Source organism: Lactuca virosa, chromosome 6 (assembly GCF_052849685.1).
Source record: "Lactuca virosa cultivar CGN04683 chromosome 6, Lactuca_virosa_CGN04683_v6, whole genome shotgun sequence".
In the NCBI taxonomy this organism is placed as follows: Eukaryota; Viridiplantae; Streptophyta; class Magnoliopsida; order Asterales; family Asteraceae; genus Lactuca; species Lactuca virosa.
This window is the reverse complement of record NC_136431.1, coordinates 201,125,310-201,146,933: the sequence shown is the minus strand read 5'-3', so window position 1 is coordinate 201,146,933 and position 21,624 is coordinate 201,125,310. Positions and strand designations below refer to the sequence as shown.

The 21,624-nt window shown below is 38.0% G+C and overlaps 1 protein-coding gene across 1 annotated transcript; it reads left to right on the top strand.

The window, feature by feature from the left end:
- Window positions 1-14,169: 14,169 nt before the first annotated feature.
- On the top strand, window positions 14,170-16,437 carry LOC145120956 (PLAC8 family protein). Its single transcript, XM_079056742.1, has 7 exons — window positions 14,170-14,387; window positions 14,492-14,513; window positions 15,214-15,352; window positions 15,430-15,525; window positions 15,718-15,842; window positions 15,934-15,952; window positions 16,033-16,437. The coding sequence occupies exons 1-7, from the start codon at window positions 14,285-14,287 to the stop codon at window positions 16,258-16,260; spliced, it is 732 nt and encodes a 243-aa protein (XP_078912868.1). The 5' UTR covers window positions 14,170-14,284; the 3' UTR covers window positions 16,261-16,437.
- The last annotated feature ends 5,187 nt before the right edge of the window (window positions 16,438-21,624 follow it).

Genomic DNA, 21,624 nt, shown 5'->3' with positions numbered 1-21,624 from the left:
CATCCTCCCTTCCCATATATCTCCCCTACACTTATCTGATCTCCATCTCCACCCGGTTTCTACACTCACACCACTTCTCTAGAGAAGAACCCCACCATAATATGTCTCTATTCATATCTAAACCCTTATCCTATAACCACTCTCTGCCTAATCGTTACCATCCACCCAATTTCCTCTCTCCGGAATTAATGACCTAGCCTCATCTCTCCACCTTCAACCACTACTACAATTACCAGACATCAATAGCGATCTGTTTCTTGGGGATTCGGATCTAAATCTCAGCTGGCGATATGTTTTTTGGGTTTTCTTCTCAAGAATCTTCAAAGAAACAGACCAGGTAATTTGTGTTGTTCTTTTCATTTCCTCTGTATAAAATACTTAAAAGACCCCATTGTGTGGCGATTGTCGGTGCCAATTACTGTGTGATTACAGCCGATACTTGAATGTCCATTGGCTATAGAATGAGTTGTTTAAACCGATTCCATTTCTATTTCTCTTTATTTATGTTTATGTTTGCAAAAAACAGAATCAAACGTGTAACGCCCCGTTTCTCAGGTATTGATTTAATGTGTGAGTTTCTTGATTTCAAGGGCTACTCGACGAGTTGATTTCCCTACTCGTCGAGTAGCAGCGGGTTGGTCCACGTATTTTAATGACCTACTCGCCGAGTCCAAGAAGGGACCCGACGAGTAGGAGCTGGCAGATGAAACCCTAAATCTCGGGGTTTTGCACCCTATTTAAAGGATCATTGGCCTCCCCCAGCCTCCCCTTTACTGTTTCTTGTCCTTCTCAAACCCTAATCGAGTGTGTGTTTTCCATTTGTGTATTTTTGAGCTTGGAAGAGGATTTTGTGGAGAAAGGAGCTTGGAGAGCAAGTATTCAGAAGCAAGGAGTTTGTGGGATCTGAAATCTACCCTTTTGGGCATCTTCTGGAAGGTATAAATCGTTACCCTGACCTCATTTCATTCTAGATCCCCTCTTTGGACAAATCTTAGGGTTTTCATGGTATGATTAGAAGCTATTCTTGAGTGCAAGCTAAGATCTGAAGTTGTAACTTCAGAACTGAGCTCCCTTGGGCTTCTTAGTCCATAAAATTTCCAGCTTGTGCAAGGATGAGATTCTCCCAAGGTGTAAAGCTCCATTGGAAGCTTAGATTGGTCATTTAGGGCCTTTAGAGCCTTGCATGTGCGTAAAGCTTGCAACTTTACGTGATAAACGTGCCTTAGAAGCATGGATCTGTAATCTGGAACCTTGCCATGGCTTAAAAAGCGTCTGCATGGATAAAGGTCTGCAAGGACTCAGCGAGTTGATGAACAACTCGGCGAGCCCGTTGAAGATGGTCATGAACTCGACGAGTTGATGAACAACTCGGCGAGTCCGTTGAAGATTGCCTTGAACTCGGCGAGTCGTTCGAAGACTTGGCGAGTCGTTCGAAGACTCGGCGAGTCGGCTAGGGTTTCTCCCAATTCTGGAACACGTATGAACTCGGCGAGTTAAAGGGGAACTCGACGAGCCAATCAAGGATTTCACGACTTCTCGAGTTCAGGAAGGACTCGACGAGTCGGTGAGCTGCACTCGACGAGTCGAGTCAACATGGACTGTTGACTTTGACTGTGGACTTTGACTTGGACCAAGGGTTGACCAGTTGACTTCTGAGGGCATTCTGGTAATTCGGAGATTTATGAAAAATGGTTTTACGGTAACTATAGGTGGTGGAGTTCATGTTGGTGATCCGGGAGTTGAGCTTTCTAGTTTCAGACGTCAGTTGCAAGGTGAGTTATCCTCACTATATCAACAGGGTCTAAGGCACCAAGGCCGGCCCTTATGGATTGTATTTAGATTATTACATGATATGTGCATTGTTTCGCATCCTGTTAGTTAGGATGGTGATATGCTTATGCTTAGTGCTTCGGGTTCGGTCGATATCCTAATTACAGGATTATGTTATGACCTGGGTAGGTCGGTGTCCTGGTTTAGGACGTTGCTATGCTATTTGATCTGTTAGATCGGTTTGTCTTTTATTACGATAGCTTATGAATGTATATGCACATGTTGTTTGATTTGGGTGTTGGGTTGAGGCGGTCCTGCTTTTTGCTGAAGGCCAACATACCCAGGGCGGTCCGGATAGACTACAAAACCCAAGAGGGAATGATAGTCAGACCGAAGGCCCGGCGAGCGGTCCGGATAGGCTGATGGCCCGCGAGGCGGTCCAGACGTGCCGAAGGCTCGGAGAGCGGTTCAGATAGACTGAAGGCCTGCGAGGCGGTCCAGTCAGGCCGAAGGCTCATTATGCTTGCTGTTTGGTTATATGTTTATATTGCATGGTTATGTGGTTGGTATTTTGGGGGATAGCTCACTAAGCTTTCAGGCTTACAGTTTCAGTTGTTGTTTCAGGTACCTCTGGTGATCACGGGAAGGCGAAGGCATGATCGTACCGCTCCTCTCGCTGTTATGACTTTTATGATTTGATATTGGGATACTCTGATAACTGTATTTTGAAAATAAACTATGTAATGTCTTAATGGATTAAACTGTTTTTAAAAGTTTAAATTGGCTTAAATTTTTGGGTGTTACAAGTTGGTATCAGAGCCTTGGTTTGAGTGAATTGGAGGAACACTCGTGTAACTCCAGTCTCAAATCAAGGAAAGGATTTTCAAAAAGGATTTTTCAATAGGTTTTCAAAATAAGTAAAGGAGGATGCAGGGTGTACGATCAGCCGGAGCCAGTAAATAGACCCCAAAATACCATACAAGTTATTTGATATTATGTGATATGTTAGAACAGCATGCTAGTAATAAGATAGGGATCCTCAGGACTCGTATGACAGAATTGCCTGATCTTTGATGCCTTATCTTATGTAGAGTACCTTAATTGATTGTTTGTGACTCTTTCGCGTGTGAACTAACTATTGGGTGAATACTCTAAGTCACATGCTACATGGGTTAAATGGTCTTAGGGTAAGGGATTTGGTCCTGCTGCGCAGCTCTTGTCTGAGTCCAACCGTTGTGGGGTTAAATCTTTTAGTCTAAGATTGTTTAAGTATTGTGGTATGTGATTGTATTCATGCAATAGTTAACTGGCACCAATGGAGGGTCGTGTGGCAGTTGGTGGATGGGTGGATAGTGAGAGGTCGGGAGGCCAGCTATGAGATATTTAGCATTCCTCTAGGAGTGAGGATTTATCGCTCGCTATGTATATGTATATTATAGGGTGCTGTGGTGATACTTGAGACAAATATGGGTAGGTGTGGAAGGTAGTATGGGCCCGTACTACTGAAAGCACAGGACCCATACGCGTATCAAGGAAGTCACAACCCCTAGGGTTTGGTTGGGAGTAGGTTCCCCGTCGTGTATGCGGATTATCTGATATCTTTCTGGTATATGTTTAGTATGGTGATGACGAATCGATTTGAGGCGGGATCAGGATCGGGAGCCAGTGACCAGGATAGGCCGGTATTGTCCGTCGATCAGATACGGGAGATGATTTCCGTGGAGGTTTCTTAGATTTTGCGAGAAGAATTGTTCGGTGTCGTGGACCGGGTCACCGCCAGGGTGATCGCCAAGTTCGAGGAGCATGTTGCAGCGTTGCAATCTGTGAGAGATGTTGCTACCGGGATGGCTACTGGGGGAGTACCGGTGGTGGGGTCACAACTAGGAAAGAGGAGGAGGGACTTTTCAGCAGAGGACGAAGAGTTGGAGACAGCTAACCTAAGTACTGGAAGTTAGGAGGGTCAGGAGGTGTGTGGCAAGTGTGGGGGAACCCACGGATTTGCTTGTCACAAATTCAGGTGCTACAAGTACGGGGAGAGAGGTCATGTGCAACGGGATTGCAAGAAGGATCATATATGCTTTCACTGTCACCAGCCAGGTCATTTCAGGTCCAGCTGTCCTGCGTTGAGGATGGAAGGAATTCAGATTCCAGCAGTCATCGTTCCTCAGGAGGTCAAGGTCGAGCCTCAAGAAGTCTCTGGTATGTAATTGGAAAACCCCCATTCTGTAATAATATTGTAGTCAATCGTCCATGATTAGTATTTATTTTTGTCTGGTAATATTGTTGAATATGGATAAGCAGTAATTTCGGGTTAGTTGCCTGTCATTTCTGATCTATGTGTTGCGGAGTTTCATGAGTTGTTAGGACATTGGAGGTGTCGGGATAAATTTTATTATCAAAGAATTGTAGGTGATTAGAGTTCAGGGATTCATTAGAAGAGGGGAGGTAGAGTGATTGATTAGAATTTTATCATCTATGGCAAGGGTTGTGCTCTTTCAGTTTTTCGAGTTCGAAGGAGTGAGCAGGCTTGTGATCCCAGGATCAGACTGTATTCCAGCTCGGGTCAGTTCGTTGCAGGGAATGACGATATTATTTCAGCGCCGGTGAGCGCAGGTGGGTCTATGTGACATAAGTATTTTGTGAGGTTCGGTTTGCCTTGGATCTCTGTTAGTAGGTAGTAAGGATTGATTGTGCGGTCTATTGCACTTTTGGGATTACAGACTCTGTTTTGGGAGTGGGTTATAGCCTGGTTTAGGGCAAAGGTTGTTTCGGCTGCTGCAGTTCAGTTGTGGATGTTTAAGCTGGTAAGTGAGTCAGGGTGCGAACCCTGAAGAGAATGATTCTAGAGCCCGAGAACGGGAAACTTGTTTGGAGCATCTTGGGAAGAAGAGTATTATGTGGGAGGTCTACGGACAGGATTCCACAGGATGGTTATACAGCTTTGTCAGGATTCAGTGGTTCTAGCAGCCGTCGGTGGTTGTCGGACTAAGGCGCCAAGGGAAGTAACCCGTCGACGAGGTATTAGTTGGAGCATCTATCTTTTGGTCTCCAGGACTTGAACGTGGGGTCATCCAAGCATTAGGGACTGTCGGTTTCACTGGGATTCAAGAAGTGTTCATCTGGTTATTAGAAGCGTGTGATCATTTGGGGCAGCTAGTAAGGAGTACTAGTGGGTGGGGTCTGATTGTCATCAGATCGATCGTTGGAAGTAAGAAGGATTGGGAATTCTCAAATTTCCATGTATTGTGAAGACTTAGTTGAATCTAAGTGGGGGAGAATCGAACCGGAATGCCGAAGCAGGATCGGTTTTGAAAATGGGATAAGTTTCGCATCGTTGTCAGGAAGGAAGACAACCCAAGTGGCTGCTTGGTTTCAGTGTTGTGTGAGTTGGGAGTTCGGTAAAGCTCCCCAGCATGTGAATCGAGTCTTCTCGGCGCTTGATAGCAGAACTTGCGGAAAAACAGGATGGGATTCTAGCCATGAATTAAGTTCAGTTGTGTGTTAGGCCGAGCGCGTGTTCAACCGGTATGGAAGTGTTGTAAGACTGCGGGGGTAGCCGTAGAATTCACTAGCAGCAAATAGTGCTAGAGTGATGTAAGTCTGTGGGTGTAGCCTCAACATTCGCTAGGTTGGTGGATAGTATGAGCGCGTTGCTAGGACGCGGAGGGAACAATAGTATCCACCAGTTCGGGTGTAGCAGTGAGGATATGGAAATCCACAGATTGGTTATGGGTTTCCCCAGAGGGATTAGACCTGGTTAAGCCAGCGATAAGACTGTAGGAATGCGACTACAGTTAAGAGATCAAGGGAGCAAGGAATTGCTTGAGGTCGTTGTGGTATAAGTCTACCGTTGGTCAGGTAGCAATCACTTTTAGCCCTGGATTTGGTGACGTCAGGATTTGATGCATGGATCCGATCGGTTGGATCAGGAGGTTGTTAGAGTCGCAGAGGCATGATATCTAGTGCCAACTAGTTCTAGGGAAGGATTTCGTTCGGAAGTCATGTGAGGCAACTATGTGGGAATCCTTTAGCTCCGCGACCGGGCCGGAACCCGGTATTTCAGATGAGTGTTACTCAGTTGTGACGAATCAGAGGATTTTGGATGAGATACAAGGATAGGTCCTTGGATTTCAAGTTATGGGTTAGACCCGAGTTACGTATAAAGTGGTATTTCAATCTAGGGTATTCCATCGTGAGGATGACCAGACCCTACGATTGAGTGGAACTGACGGGTTTGTTATTCCAACCCGAGGGTTGATTGGACCAAACATGTGCGTGATACGAGGGTATTCCATCCTAGGGATGATTGGACCCGTCGTAGGCATGCCTGGTATTCCAGCCCGAGGCTGATTGGGCCAGGTATGAGTATTTGTGCTTATGAGCCGATTATTATATGTATGAGGATAGCGGTGGATTCTCCACTTGTGAGTCTGATCAGAGACGCCCAGGTTGAGGGCATGCGACCAGAAAATTGGAAGCTGGAGAGGATCAATGGTGAGAACACTCGGTTTGTGCATGATAGCCGGGGATTATTGACCCGATGCGGTCGGGTTTTCGGTTCCGATGTCTGGTGGGGACAGACAGACAGTCATGGAGGAGGCTCATAAGTCTCATTTTTCTATTCAACTGGGGGCCACCAAGATGTATAGAGACCTGAGTTGAGTTGCTGGTGGCCATGTATGAAGCAAGAAATCGCTAGTTATGTCGAGAGGTGCTTGACCTATAGGATGGTCAAGGTCGAGTATCAGAGGCCGCATGACAAGCTGCAGCCCCTAGAGAATTCCCATGTGGAAATGGGAACAGATCACGATGGATTTTGTTACCAAGTTGCCTACAACAACAGCTATCATTCCAGCATTTGCGCTCCGCCTTTCGAGCTGTTGTATGGGAGGAGATGTCGCACCCAATTTGTTGGGTTGAGGTTGGACACAGGGTGATGGGACGGACGGAAGTAGTCTTGCAGACTACCGAGAAGATTCAGTAGATTAGGCAGCGACTGCAGACCGCTCACAGTCGGTAGAAGAGTTACGCCGACCGGCGCCGCTCCGAGTTAGATTTTCAGGTCGGTGGCATGGTACTCCTGAAGGTCTCGCCCTTGAAGGGTGTGATCCGCTTCAGGAAGAGGGGAAAATTGGGTCCCCGTTATATTGGGCCGTTCAGGATCATTGCCAGGGTTGGCAGGGTAGCTTACAGGCTAGAGCTGCCGAAGGAGCTTAGTCGGATACACAGCACTTTCCACGTTTCGCACCTGCGAAAGTGCATTATGGATCAAGAGGAGGTGGTGCCGCTGGATGATATTCAGGTTGATGAACGCATGAATTACATAGAGAGGCCTGTGGCCATTCTGGAGAAAAAGATGAAGATTCTGAGAAATAAGGAGATACCTTTGGTGAAGGTACAGTGGGAGCATCGGAGGGGGTCCGAGTCGACGTGGGAGACGGAGGCTGAAATGCGGGAGCATTACCCGGAGTTATTCGCTATAGCAGACTTCGAGGATGAAGTCTAGTTCAAGTGGGGGAGAATTGTAACGCCCCGTTTCTCAGGTATTGATTTAATATGTGAGTTTCTTGATTTCAAGGGCTACTCGACGAGTTGATTGCCCTACTCGTCGAGTAGCAGCGGGTTGGTCCACGTACTTTAATGACCTACTCGCCAAGTCCAAGAAGGGACTCGACGAGTAGGAGCTGGTAGATGAAACCCTAAATCTCGGGGTTTTGCACCCTATTTAAAGGATCATTGGCCTCCCCCAGCCTCCCCTTTACTGTTTCTTGTCCTTCTCAAACCCTAATCGAGTGTGTGTGTTCCATTTGTGTATTTTTGAGCTTGGAAGAGGATTTTGTGGAGAAAGGAGCTTGGAGAGCAAGTATTCAGAAGCAAGGAGTTTGTGGGATCTGAAATCTACCCTTTTGGGCATCTTCTGGAAGGTATAAATCGTTACCCTGACCTCATTTCATTCTAGATCCCCTCTTTGGACAAATCGTAGGGTTTTCATGGTATGATTGGAAGCTATTCTTGAGTGCAAGCTAAGATCTGAAGTTGTAACTTCAGAACTGAGCTCCCTTGGGCTTCTTAGTCCATAAATTTTCCAGCTTGTGCAAGGATGAGATTCTCCCAAGGTGTAAAGCTCCATTGGAAGCTTAGATTGGTCATTTAGGGCCTTTAGAGCCTTTCATGTGCGTAAAGTTTGCAACTTTACGTGATAAACGTGCCTTAGAAGCTTGGATCTGTAATCTGGAACCTTGCCATGGCTTAAAAAGCGTCTGCATGGATAACGGTCTGCGAGGACTCGGCGAGTTGATGAACAACTCGGCGAGCCCGTTGAAGATGGTCATGAACTCGACGAGTTGATGAACAACTCGGCGAGTCCGTTGAAGATTTCCTTAAACTCGGCGAGTCGTTCGAAGACTCGGCGAGTCGGCTAGGGTTTCTCCCAATTCTGGAACACGTATGAACTCGACGAGTTAAAGGGGAACTCGACTAGCCAATCAAGGATTTCACGACTTCTCGAGTTCAGGAAGGACTCGACGAGTCGGTGAGCTGCACTCGACGAGTCGAGTCAACATGGACTGTGGACTTTGACTTGGACCAAGGGTTGACCAGTTGACTTCTGAGGGCATTCTGGTAATTCGGAGATTTATGAAAAATGGTTTTACGGTAACTATAGGTGGTGGAGTTCATGTTGGTGATCCGGGAGTTGAGCTTTCTAGTTTCAGACGTCAGTTGCAAGGTGAGTTATCCTCACTATATCAACAGGGTCTAAGGCACCAAGGCCGGCCCTTATGGATTGTATTTAGATTATTACATGATATGTGCATTGTTTCGCATCCTGTTAGTTAGGATGGTGATATGCTTATGCTTAGTGCTTCGGGTTCGGTCGATATCCTAATTACAGGATTATGCTATGACCTGGGTAGGTCGGTGTCCTGGTTTAGGACGTTGCTATGCTATTTGATATGTTAGATCGGTTTTTCTGTTATTACGATAGCTTATGAATGTATATGCACATGTTGCTTGATTTGGGTGTTGGGTTGAGGCGGTCCTGCTTTGTGCTGAAAGCCAACATACCCAGGGCGGTCCGGATAGACTACAAAACCCAAGAGGGAATGATAGTCAGACCGAAGGCCCGGCGAGCGGTCCGGATAGGCTGAAGGCCCGCGAGGCGGTCCAGACGTGCCGAAGGCTTGGAGAGCGGTTCAGATAGACTGAAGGCCTGCGAGGCGGTCCAGTCAGGCCGAAGGCTCATTATGCTTGCTGTTTGGTTATATGTTTATATGGCATGGTTATGTGGTTGGTATTTTAGGGGATAGCTCACTAAGCTTTCAGGCTTACAGTTTCAGTTGTTGTTTCAGGTACCTCTGGTGATCGCGGGAAGGCGAAGGCATGATCGTACCGCTCCTCTCGCTGTTATGACTTTTATGATTTGATACTGGGATACTCTGATAACTGTATTTTGAAAACAAACTATGTAATGTCTTAATGGATTAAACTGTTTTTAAAAGTTTAAATTGGCTTAAATTTTTAGGTGTTACAAAACGTATTTGATTTCTGATTTCACGAGCACACCACTACAACCATCAGCGACATTCACCACCGCCGTTTACTGCCTTCCTTCTCTCTTTATCTCAGTATTCGATCAAGAAACCCTAAATATTTGTAAATTTTTAGATTCATCCTCATTTTTTGTCTTGTCTCTATTTAACCACACTCCTAGCATCGATTGTGTGGTGACTTTTTTTGTAGGAACAACACCAATAGCTAGCTAAAGACTGTAGGAGCTGTTGGTTTTGGATCCACAATGTTACAAAATTAACATCATGTTTTTCATTCAGCTAAAGTTGGATACAGGATGCTAGGAACAGAGGGTCCAATGTTATGGGTGGTTTACCTGGGTTTGGTTTCTTTATTTCTTTTTATATGTGGGTTCTTATTTTTTTTCTTTGATTTTACCCAATATTTTTCTAATATATGTTGTTATTTTATCTTTAAAATGTTAGTTGACCAGGTGATTCAAAGCTTTCTTTGGTTGTCTCATTTTTGTTAAACCAATGGACAAAGCCAGATTTTAGATTTCTTCAAGCAAGCAAAAAAAAAAAAACAAAGGCTGAAATATGGTATTAATTATGTGATTCAAGCATTTGTTGGTTCTTTCATGATTTTTTACTAACAAATCTGCATAAGGTCATAAGGTCATTATTTCCATCCTAATTTTCCCCTTTCATAAAAATCTTTATTATTTCACTATTTCAAGCTAAAAAGGTGATTTTTATTGTTCTCTTCTGTTATTTGTTTAGTAGTTGAGAAAATATTGCTGACACGGAAGATGAGGAAGAGATTGTGAGACACAAGGTGATGTTATTGAGGACTTGCTCTTGAAGTATATATTATAATTTTTAGTAATAATGTTCTAAAATCGATTCATATTTATAGGAACAAAGGAATGACACATATACAAAGGAAGCTCTTGTTCATGCTTCAAAACTTTTACAGCTTATGTTTCTTCTCTTTTCCTTACTTCAGCTTGAACAAAGATAAAACTAAAGATGGTGATATAATCATTCCTCAAAAGATTACCAAAAAAATATGAAATATGAAAAGATTACCATTTCTTTGTCCACTCTCTTCCAAAGGACCAAAATATCCCTTGCCAGTTTCCTTACCCTTCATAAATTTAAGTGATTTGCTAACCTTCATTTTTACTTACGTAGACAGCTTTCTGAGAATCTCTTGGCATCTGTTAGTTTCTTTCTATGGAAATTGATACAAACTCTTTGACATATGTTGCTATTTCTTGCATTTAACCCTTTTAAGTTTTGGGCTAAATGCAGGAAATAGAAACATACTTTCATTTAACCTAATAAGTATCATTTTTTTGTAATAAGTTAAGACATGTTGTCAAATAATAACATGTCAATATTTTTTTTAACCCTTCTTCATTTCAGGATGGTACACTACTTTCCATTCTTAAATATCATGTATTTAGGTTAAATAATAGGTTGTTCCAACACTCAACTGGTTTTGCTCCTACAGAGCATGCATCATCCATCTTACCAACAACTAAGATATATCACTGCAGTAAGACACTCAGTAGGTTGTTCCAGATGGATGCATTTAGACCTGGACAATTTTTAATGTATTTGTTTAGTACTTTACTGCTACTGGTAAGTTCTAATTTTTTTTAAAGATTATTAATAGCGACTTTGATGATCAGGTGGTGCTGATTCGTCTTTTCAATAAACAAAAGGGTGCTTTACTCCTCCTATTGCTATCGTGTTTATTAAAACACAATTGGTGATGATGCTTTCCAACATGTGTGCTTCTAATTAAACCAAACGATGGTGCTGGTGTGGTGCTGATGAGATGATTTTAATGCAATTTTTAATACTTATTACTTATTTCAAAATGAAAAATTTAATGTTTAGCTACGGTTTTTTTTAATTATTAGTATTTTATCCTTTGTAATGGTTAATTAGACAGATCTTTTATTTTGTACCTATGAAAAGCGGTTAGTTATTATATTTGAATTTATGTTTATCCTTTGTAACGGTCAATAAAAATGGATTGATAGATAATATATTATGTGTTTTTATTCTTAATACATGATGCATTTATGTTTACTTAAGGAATGCGTTAATTTTTTTTAAGAAGAAATAATTTGAAATAGTATTTTAGTTATATAATTTCAACTTTATATAGAAATGATATGCCATCGAATAAAGAAAACAAATACCAGTGAAGGTATATGCCTATGTAAATGAGATTTTGTAGTAACCAAAATTGTATAATTGTTATAATACGTAAATGTTTTGTTTTGATTGGAATACAACATGATTATTATAGTGTTTTGTTGAATACTCCCTTATGCTTATTATCTTTTTTATAACTTAATTAGTTTATGTCTACTATCAATAGTTATTTGACCAATTTTTGAATTTTTGTTTTTATCTCTCAACTTTCACAGTTGATTAAAATTATAACATAGTTTCATGATTTTTATTTCTCAACTTTCAGAATTGAATAAAATTATAACCTCCGTTTCGTGATTTTATCTCTCAACTTTCAGACAAGTTTTGCGGTTTGTCGTGGAACACGGGCATAGACTGTGGATAGTAGCATACGAATGTTGCCTCCTTCATCTTCGATTATCAAGTTGCGGTTAACTATAAATATGAGAGCACTAACCGATCAATGATTCTCAGAATTTCTATTACGTGTCGGTGATGGAGTTGACGAAACGGTGCACGGAAACTTTACTTTCATCCCAGATGATATGGTAAATCCCTTCACTGAAAAAAGAAAAGTCATTGAATGCTTTGATTGATGCAATATTTCCATCCTTGGAAAGTAATAAATGTGAATCAAATTATATTATTTTGCATGCAGTACTATCCACAAGAAAAGATTATATTATTTTGCATGCAATACTATCCACAAGAAATGATAGTGTCGATGAGATTAATGATTATTTGATCTGCCGATTTCATGGAAAAGAGAGAATTTACTATAGTTTTGATGAGGTCATAGACCATATAAATAACTTCTATCTCATGGAATTATTGAACACGATCAGTGTTAGTCATTTGCCCCCTCATTACATAAGACTGAAAGTTGGATGCCTGATAATATTGTTACGAAATATCGACCCATCAAATGGCTTGTGTAACGACACCCGATTGATATGTAAAAGATTTCAGCACAATTTCATTGATCTCGAAATAGCTATTGGTCAACATGCTATAAAGAAAGTATTTTTTCCAAGGATTCTTCTAAGTCCATATGAAGATGACATGTTTCAATTCAAGCTGAAGAGGAAACAATTTCCTATTCAATTATGCTTTGCGATGACAATCAATAAAGCTCAGGGATAAAGATATTTTGAATGTAGGCATGTATATTCCAGACCCAGTATCCGCACATGGCCAGCTTTATGTTGCATTCTCCAGAGGGGTCTCACGTGGCAATACCAAAATGTTAGTGAAGCCCAACGAAAATTTCAAAGGTTACAGAGTCTATACAATAAATGTGGTATATAAAGAAGTGTTGCGAGATTAATAATGTATTAGCAGTTATGTGTTTTTACACATTTCCATATTTGGTGTATTCATATGTAATTCTATTATTATTGTTTGAACGACTTACACGATTTATATTTTGTGCCGGCTTGAAATGTTTATTTTTACCGGTTATTTGATGTATCATGCCAAAAATAACGCCAAAGCTAGATTCTATTGTCTTGGACATTTAGTTTCTTTTGGAACGTAACATTTTTATAAAAGAAACATATCGCCTAAAAAACTATTTGCAGCCGCCGCTTTGCGCGGGTAACGGCTAGTATATATATATATATATATATATATATATATATATATATATATATATATATATATATATATATATATATATATATATATATGACTTAAGGCATAGCGTCAGATACAAACTTTAGAGTCACGACGTTCCATGAAGACGACAAGTTTTTTTAGAACCATGAACACGATGTTCCATGAAAACAACAAGTTTTTTAGAACCATGATATATATACTACAAACCAAAACTATAAATATCTTAAATTAAAAATAGAGATCGAAATTATAATTAATTTATAGCAAAAAAGTATAAGAAAATTAAAATTACCCCATTTAAAAGTACAACCCAAGGTTGTCAAGATCGGGATCCTTCGTAGGATCGTTTTTGGATTTGCAAAATCGGGATCGGAATCCTAAGATCCCACAAAATAAAATATAATTTTAATCTATAATTTTTAATCATGAAAAATATTTCAAACATTCAATTTTTCGTTCAAAAGTTTTAAAAACTTCAAAATATTAGTCATAAGTCACAACACAAAATGATAAATGATAAATTGATAAAGGGTAAAAGACATAAAATGATAAAAAAAGTTTCATTTGCAAAAAAATTAAAAAAAAAAATTCAAGGGAAGGTAGGATCGAATTGGATCTCGATACTACGATCCTACCTACGATCTTACGATCCTACCTGCGATCCTACCCCAAATACGATCTGTATCGTTTTTCATACCTAGGATTGTACGATCCTACGATCAGGATCGCGATTTGACAACCATGGTACAACCTTATAATATATAATGTTTAGCGAGAGTCGATGGTAGTTATTATTATTATTTTTTGAACGACATATCTAATATATTTTTAAACTACTCATGAATCCACTTATATTATAGACGAAACTTGAACTTTCAATCTCAATAAAAGAAGACAACACCTAATATTGTTGGTTTAGAAACCGTTTATTCCACCTATAATTGTCTAAATATACAAGAACCAACTACAACTAAAAAATCTAAATATACAAGAACCGATTACAAATTGTATAAAACTACAGGGGGTTTAGCGTAATATATGATGGCCAATTTCTGGCGATGCTTCCTTGAGAAGTCCACTTCTAAAGGGTCAAACACTGGTATACTCCAGGGCATCTTCAATTCCATAACATTCTTCTTTGATTCGAAGCTCGATCTCCTGTATCCAGATCGAAAATGGCGGCATCTCAAGAGCATTTGGACAAGATGCAGCTCCGTCAAAACTACCGGAATCTATGGCACACCAATCTCATGAACACCATCACTGCTGATACTCCTTGTAATCAAATCTTAACTTTATCCTCAAAATCAACTTATTTTATTTAGTTCTGTTACTTGATTCTAATTCGTTTGCTGTTCTTCTTCCTATGCGTGTTGATGAAGACTGCTGCTTTTCGTTATTCTGGTAAGAGACCTCGCGTTCAATGTATTTTCTAGATCTTCGATCTGTTATGTGGATTTTAAGTTTGTGCTTATCTAATTTCGGAAGTTTTGACTCTTCGAACTTGATCTACAATGTACTATATCCGTAGCATATTATGCCTTTTTCAAAATTCATGTTCTCTCGCTATTTTTTATTGATCTATGTTTGATTATTTGAAATTTGAATAAACTTTTTCAATATTAGGCTTTTTAATTTGATTAGTATGTTTATGTGTTACTGATCCCTATTCTATAACGATCATGCAAGAAAACTCCTAAATTTTACAACATCAGGCTAACAGGATAACTGAAGTCCATCATTAAAACATGGCACATCTTTCATCAGTCATAACAATTGTCTGCAAACTTTTCATCCTTGAGCAGATGATAAATTCTATATAACTATATTCATTACTCATTAGATCTTGTAAATTGTGGTATACGCTGTGAAATAATCCTCTCCATATATCTCAACAGAGGCCATGGATGTTGCTTATTGGAAGATGATTATAGAAAAATGCCTATGTTCATGAGTTCAACCTGTGATGATTATAATCTTTTCAAACTTACTGACATTAGTTTTCTTTTTCTCACTTGCAATTACTTCTGTCCTTGAAAAATAATATCCTTCATATTTTTTTCACTAATTTCACATTTCCTGTAACTCTTTACATAAATGACAGTGGTCCATGTGTATCATACTTGCTTCGTAAGCGAGCTCTGTATAATGATATGTCAAGATATACATGCTGTGCTGGATATATGCCATGTAGTGGAAGATGTGGAGAAAGTAAATGCCCTGAGTTATGTCTTTGCACTGAGGTATGCCTGTTTTTAAAATCTTATAATGTAATGGGAACAGATTATATATAATCATCTTATTTTTTTGCAATTCACAGGTGTTTTTGTGCTTTGGGAACTCAGTGGCATCTACTCGGTTTCTGTTGCAAGATGAGTTCAACATACAAACAACTAAATGCGATAATTGCATCATTGTAATCTCTTCATCAAACTCTTTTATTCTTTATTCATCAGTTTAATTTCATCTTGTAAACAACAAACACCATATCTGAACAACTCATTTCATTCCTTCATACCACTCAAACATACTGACCCTTGTGATTCCATTCCATACCTTTCTGATTCCATTCCATTGATTAAATTTTTGTTTTCTGATCATAATCTAGGGTTTCATGTTTTGTCTCCAACAACTTGCATGCATATTCTCCATTGTTGCTTGCCTTGTTGGAAGTGAAGAACTCAGTGAAGCATCTCAGTTGCTCAATTGCTTAGCTGATTTGGTTTATTGCACGTAAGCTATTTTTCTTTATACATTTAATTATTTAACATTACAAAAAAATAAATATATTCTAACATATTTATTATATTTCACCTTTTTTCAGGGTTTGCGCGTGCATGCAGGTAATCAAATTTTGTAATTTGCTACAAATTTTGAAAAAAAAATTGTTTTTTTATTTAATTTTCCTTTATTTTTTTTTCAGACGCAACACAAGGTTGAAATGGACAAAAGAGATGGAAAATTTGGACCACAACCAATGGCGGTCCCACCAATGCAGAATATGTCAAGGATTGATCAGCCATATCCGCCTAATGTCGGATATGGCCAACAACCCTATGGGTATCCGCCAGCACCACCACCACAAGCAGGCGGATACCCGCCTGCTGGATATCCTCCACAGGGATATCCAGCTCCGGGTTACCAGAGGTAATTTTTTTTTTTTTTTTTTTATAAATGTTTTGCAAGTAAAATGGGAGGGACTTGTTTTGTGAATTTATGTATTTTATTTACTCCATTTAAGTTTTTAAGTAATTATTGTGTTTGAGAAAATATTTTGTACATGGCATATTGACGTCTATTTGGTTGATATTTGATTTGAGGTTTTCTATTTCTTTTTATCTTTATTAATATTGATGTCGTTTATTTGGTCTAGTTATTAGATAACACAATGAATTTTAACAACAAACCCAAAACCATTCGTGTCAGTTTGCAAGACATCCAAATTATTTTCACAAATTCATATTTCCCTTCAATTTATACATGTATGAATTTGATCCAAACATGAAATCCTCTAATTTATACATCAATATTTTCATATAATTGTGTCAAGATGAGGGTAACTTATTAAATTTTCAAGAATATAATTCTTAAATAACCAAACAAGAAATAGAAATTCATGGACATGATCCATGATTGATACATTATTTTTTATTGAAAATTCTAAGAATGTAAACGTTATGAACTTAAATGCATCTTTCTTCTGTTGTTGAGAGTGCTCATGATTTCATTATCATCAAGTTCACATTGATGGAATGAAGCTAAGATACACTCAAGACCTCCTTGAGTTTAGAGATGTAGACAACAATCCTACATTCTCTTATCATGAACGAAGTTTGGAACATTCTTGTGAGAAAATTAGCAAGATTAAAAAATTGTGATTAGCCAAAAACTGAAAGGCAAAACGTATACTTATATTCCTAAAATTTTCAGAAGTTTCATTATGTTGGTGCATTTCGTGCTTGTGACTTGCACTTAATGTCAAGTTCATTTGTTTATATGATAGCAAACATTAAACACAAATCATCCTATATTGCTAATCATTTTAATTAGTGTGAAGGTTTTTAGCAATGCTTGTTATGATGATAGATCGAAAAAATAACGCACCAATTATACAATTAGATGGTGGAGTCGTTTCAATTCAAAGTGACAGCCAGACAGACTATAATTTTTCTAAAAACTCTCACAGAGTTAGCCTCAATATTCCCTCGAAATTAACATTCAAACATTTGAAATATGTCTCTTGTACCCACTTATAACCTGATCTTATTTCCTACACTCCTAAATGAGACTTAACTCATAGTAATAAACATGACCACTTCAACTCAACCGATAGAGACTACTTCAACATTCTCAACATCATCTTTCTAACCAAGTTATTGACGTTTTTTTTTCTCGGATATAATATTATTTTCTACAACCTAATAAATACATCATTGCTAGCATTCTTGTAGTATAATCAAAGTTGAATTCTATGAAGTTGGCAATTGTAACAACTGTCAACTTATAGAGAAATCGAGTAATTATGTGTGTATTCCATTTACAGTACATCAATATATACAGAGATATGAACTGAAATATGAGAGATATTCTCCTATTCTAAAGGGAAGTCTATACTGACTTTGACTATTCTCCTATTCTAAAGGGAAGTCTATACTGACTTTGACTATTCTACTAATCCAATAATACACGTTTACAATATTTGTTAATACAACTTAGGTGCAAGTTGGGTGTAGGAGATTTGAGATATGATTGTGAGTGGTGAGTTTTGACTTAAAAGAACTCATTTTGTGAAAGAGTTCAATGATTTGTGAATTTATTTATGTTCCCATGTGATGTATAATAGCATTATTGTAATGGAGTTTCGATAAGGTCAATTGATCTTAAGAGTTATGATGAATGATTTTAATGCAAGTGCATGCAATATCATGCCACCTGCCCCAAGATAAAGAGGTTTATATTGTTATATTAAAATCTGCAAGAGAATATACATCATTTCTAAGTCTATAGGGGTAATTATAATGGAAACAAAATGTATAATATACATGTAATGGAATCCATACACTCATGCTTAGCTAGTCCGCTCATGTCTAGGGAACCTTTAGAATGATTAACGACTGTCACCATCTTCTGATAATGACTCTTCGAAGCATTGCAATGCATCAACAATATGGTCTATCAGTTATCAACAAGTCAATTCGTGTCAATTAATATAGCATGGAAAATCAAAATAGTATAAAATTACATATATTTGTCGAGCTTTTTCATGATGTGTTGGAATCTACATGGGAACATGACAAATGGTTATGTCTTGCACGTAACCATATTAGACCAAATTATTTAACATTTCAATGCATACTATTATATATATATATATATATATATATATATATATATATATATATATATATATATATATATATATATATATATATATATATATATATGTTTGTATTCTAGTGGCCAACCAAATGAGATACATGGGAAGAAAAGAGTACCCACCATTAATGTATTGACCATATGTGATTTTGACGTGTTTTACCTTCACATATGTTGAGTGGGAATGATTGGTGCATGATACTGGAGTTTTCCTTCATGTAATTGCAACATCTTCTATGAAATCGTAATCAGGAAGGTATAACTTATTTGACATTCCTTCAAATTTGTGTGCTAACCGTATTCATAACATTAGTTTGTTTCATTTTTTTATAAGAAAATATTACATAGTAGACAAATAATATCATTGTATTCTCTGTTTTATAGGAAAATATTACATTGTAGACAAAGGATATCTCGACTACAAAGAATATCTAGTACCATACTCACATATTTGATATCATTGATCACAATTTTTGCATGTTTTCCCAACTAATGTTCAATGGGCTTTTAATCGTGTACATTCAGCTCTTCGAAGTTGCATCAATCGTTCATTTTGAGTATTAAAGAAGAGGTGGAAAATATTGAACGAAATAACAAGTTTTACTGTTTTAGTGATGAGACACACATAAATGTGATAATGTAATTATTTACTTTTCATGATTATATTTGAATGAATGACTCGAATTTCAATATTTTTGAACAAATTTGTCAATTTATATACTAAAAATTAGAAGAAGAATCAAGATTTACTCATGTTAACACTCAAAAGTCAAATTATAAGAAACGAAGAACTTGTAAAAACATTGCGGAGATGATATGAAATGCAAGAAGTGTTTTTTTAAAACTAAAAATGATTGGAAAACTCTATGTAATTAATTAGTTCAATATGTTGAAATTTGTGATTTATTTTAATAATGTTTCATAAAATATATTTTTTTTAATTATGTCTATATATTTTTTATGTCATTTTATATTATCCATCTAACTTATTAGTTAGTTTTACCCAAGGTTCTAAATAACGTAAGGCGTGGCTTGGCGGCAATGTAAAAGTTAAGCCATGACAAGCCTTGGCGAGTCATGGCGTTTTTCAAGGCGTGACTATATTATATACATTATAAGATATAAATCATATAATTATTGAATTTTATCAAATATATGAAGTTTTTAGAAGTGTTATATTAATATCTAATAGAAAAAAGTTAACAAAAAGTCAATTATTTTAGGCCCGATAAAAAACAAACAAAACAAAAAAAACAAAAAAACCCGCGCCTTGAAAAAAACTCGCGTCATAACGCGATAAGGCGCGCCTTGACACGTTATTTGGACGCCACGCTTTACAAACCCGTCTTGGACGTTTTCGTAACGGTTACACCACGCCCCGCGCCATGGCACGCCTTGAGGCGCGCCATGGCGCGCTTTTTAGAACCATGGTTTTACCAAACATTATTACTTTATCATCTATCAGCTAGATAATTAAGCAAAATCTAGATTTTTTAGTCTAATAAACACAACCTTAATAAGCAATAAAAAAATTAGTAAAAAAAAATATTTATATTTCATAAAGGTAAAACAATGATTTTACGTGGTTCGGTCAAACACATGAACCAAGACTGAAACATATACAAACTAGGGATGTAATTATAACGAAAAAACTACGATTTAAATAATTTTTTTTTGTCAACCATAAATCCCATTTATACGGTTTACTTTATATGTTAAAATGGTAAACCGTAAATGACCCATGTTAATATATCCTAAGTCCACTTGAAAAATCAATTTACTATATATTTATTTTTTGCTTATTTTTACATAATGGCGGACGCAAAACAAAATTTTAAGGGTAACACATATGTGCTAAAAGTTTTGAGGGGTTGCACTGGCCATCTCAGAAACCCTTCATGTCCGCCGTTGATATAGAGCTTTTAAAAACAACAAATAAAATATATATTTTTTTTCTATTATTAAAATATTAAAGTCAATTTGGTAAATTCTATATTTTCTTGTTTTGTGTTAGTCTTAACAAATATTATACATTTAGTCTAGTAAAATCACGTCCAATATCGTTCTATTTATCAAATGCCACCTTGGTCCTCATTAACTATAAATGAATAAGACAAAAGAAAACTATAAAGTTGTTACTAATAAAAAAAAGGTTAGCAGATTGAAAAAGAAATTGCATTTTAATATTTTAAATTTATCTATTTCTTAATGGTTTGCCGCCGGACTTGGTCGTGGCTATTTAGCCTGTTTTACTACCTCTTTTTTTTTCATAGAAGACAAACACACAAAAGACGTCATTCGACAGGCTTTCAATTTTTATATAATTGCACACGCTTTGCTTTAACATTGACCTACTCAACTTAACCACCATATCATGGGAAAATACCGCTAATAGACAAAAAAAGGGGGCCAATTTCAATATTTAGTCATAAAAAATGACTTTTCTACTTATAGACACGCATTCCGCGGAGGGCCCTCTGCGGACCTCCGCGGATCGATATTACCTCCGCAGAGAGGGGTATTTTTGTCATTTGTCCGTCTTCTTTTTGACAAAATCGGACCCTCCTCTTTGGTCCCCCCACTGGTCCCCCGATTCCTCTTTGACAAAGACGGTTCTCCGCATCGACTTACCACCGAAGATTCCGGCGACACCGAAGATTCCGGCGACCACGATAGCAAACGACGTCATTTTCCGACGTCCAAACCGGCGACCAGGACTTCGATTACGACGTCATTCCGGCAGTAATGGAGGACAATCTCCCCAATATTTTGAGCGACGGTTTAGGATCTCGGGTATTTCTCACATTCCTTTCTTTGGATTAATGTTGTATATGTATGAAATTTGTTGAAAACCGATTATATTAAACTGAATAAATAGGCAAAATTAAAAAATTTAGATAGCAAAAAATGGAGTTCGACAGGAGGGTTCCGGAATGGTGATGATCCATTCCGCGGAGGTGTATGTCTCTCCGCGGAGGGTTATATCAGTCCGTAGAGCACCCTCCGCGGAGTGAAGTATGCTGTTTAAAAAAACGGATTTGGTCTATCCGCGGAGGTGTTGGTCTATCCGCAGAGCCTTCTCCGCGGAATGACATAAAGCCTCCGCGGAATGACCTTAAACATAATTTCCTAATTTTTT

Coding starts and splice junctions, on each gene's coding strand:
- LOC145120956 (XM_079056742.1), top strand. CDS start 14,285: ATGGCGGCATCTCAAGAGCATTTGGACAAGATGCAGCTCCGTCAAAAC. Junction 14,514..15,213: donor TGCTGCTTTTCGTTATTCTG/GTAAGAGACCTC, acceptor CATAAATGACAG/TGGTCCATGTGTATCATACT. Junction 15,353..15,429: donor AGTTATGTCTTTGCACTGAG/GTATGCCTGTTT, acceptor TGCAATTCACAG/GTGTTTTTGTGCTTTGGGAA.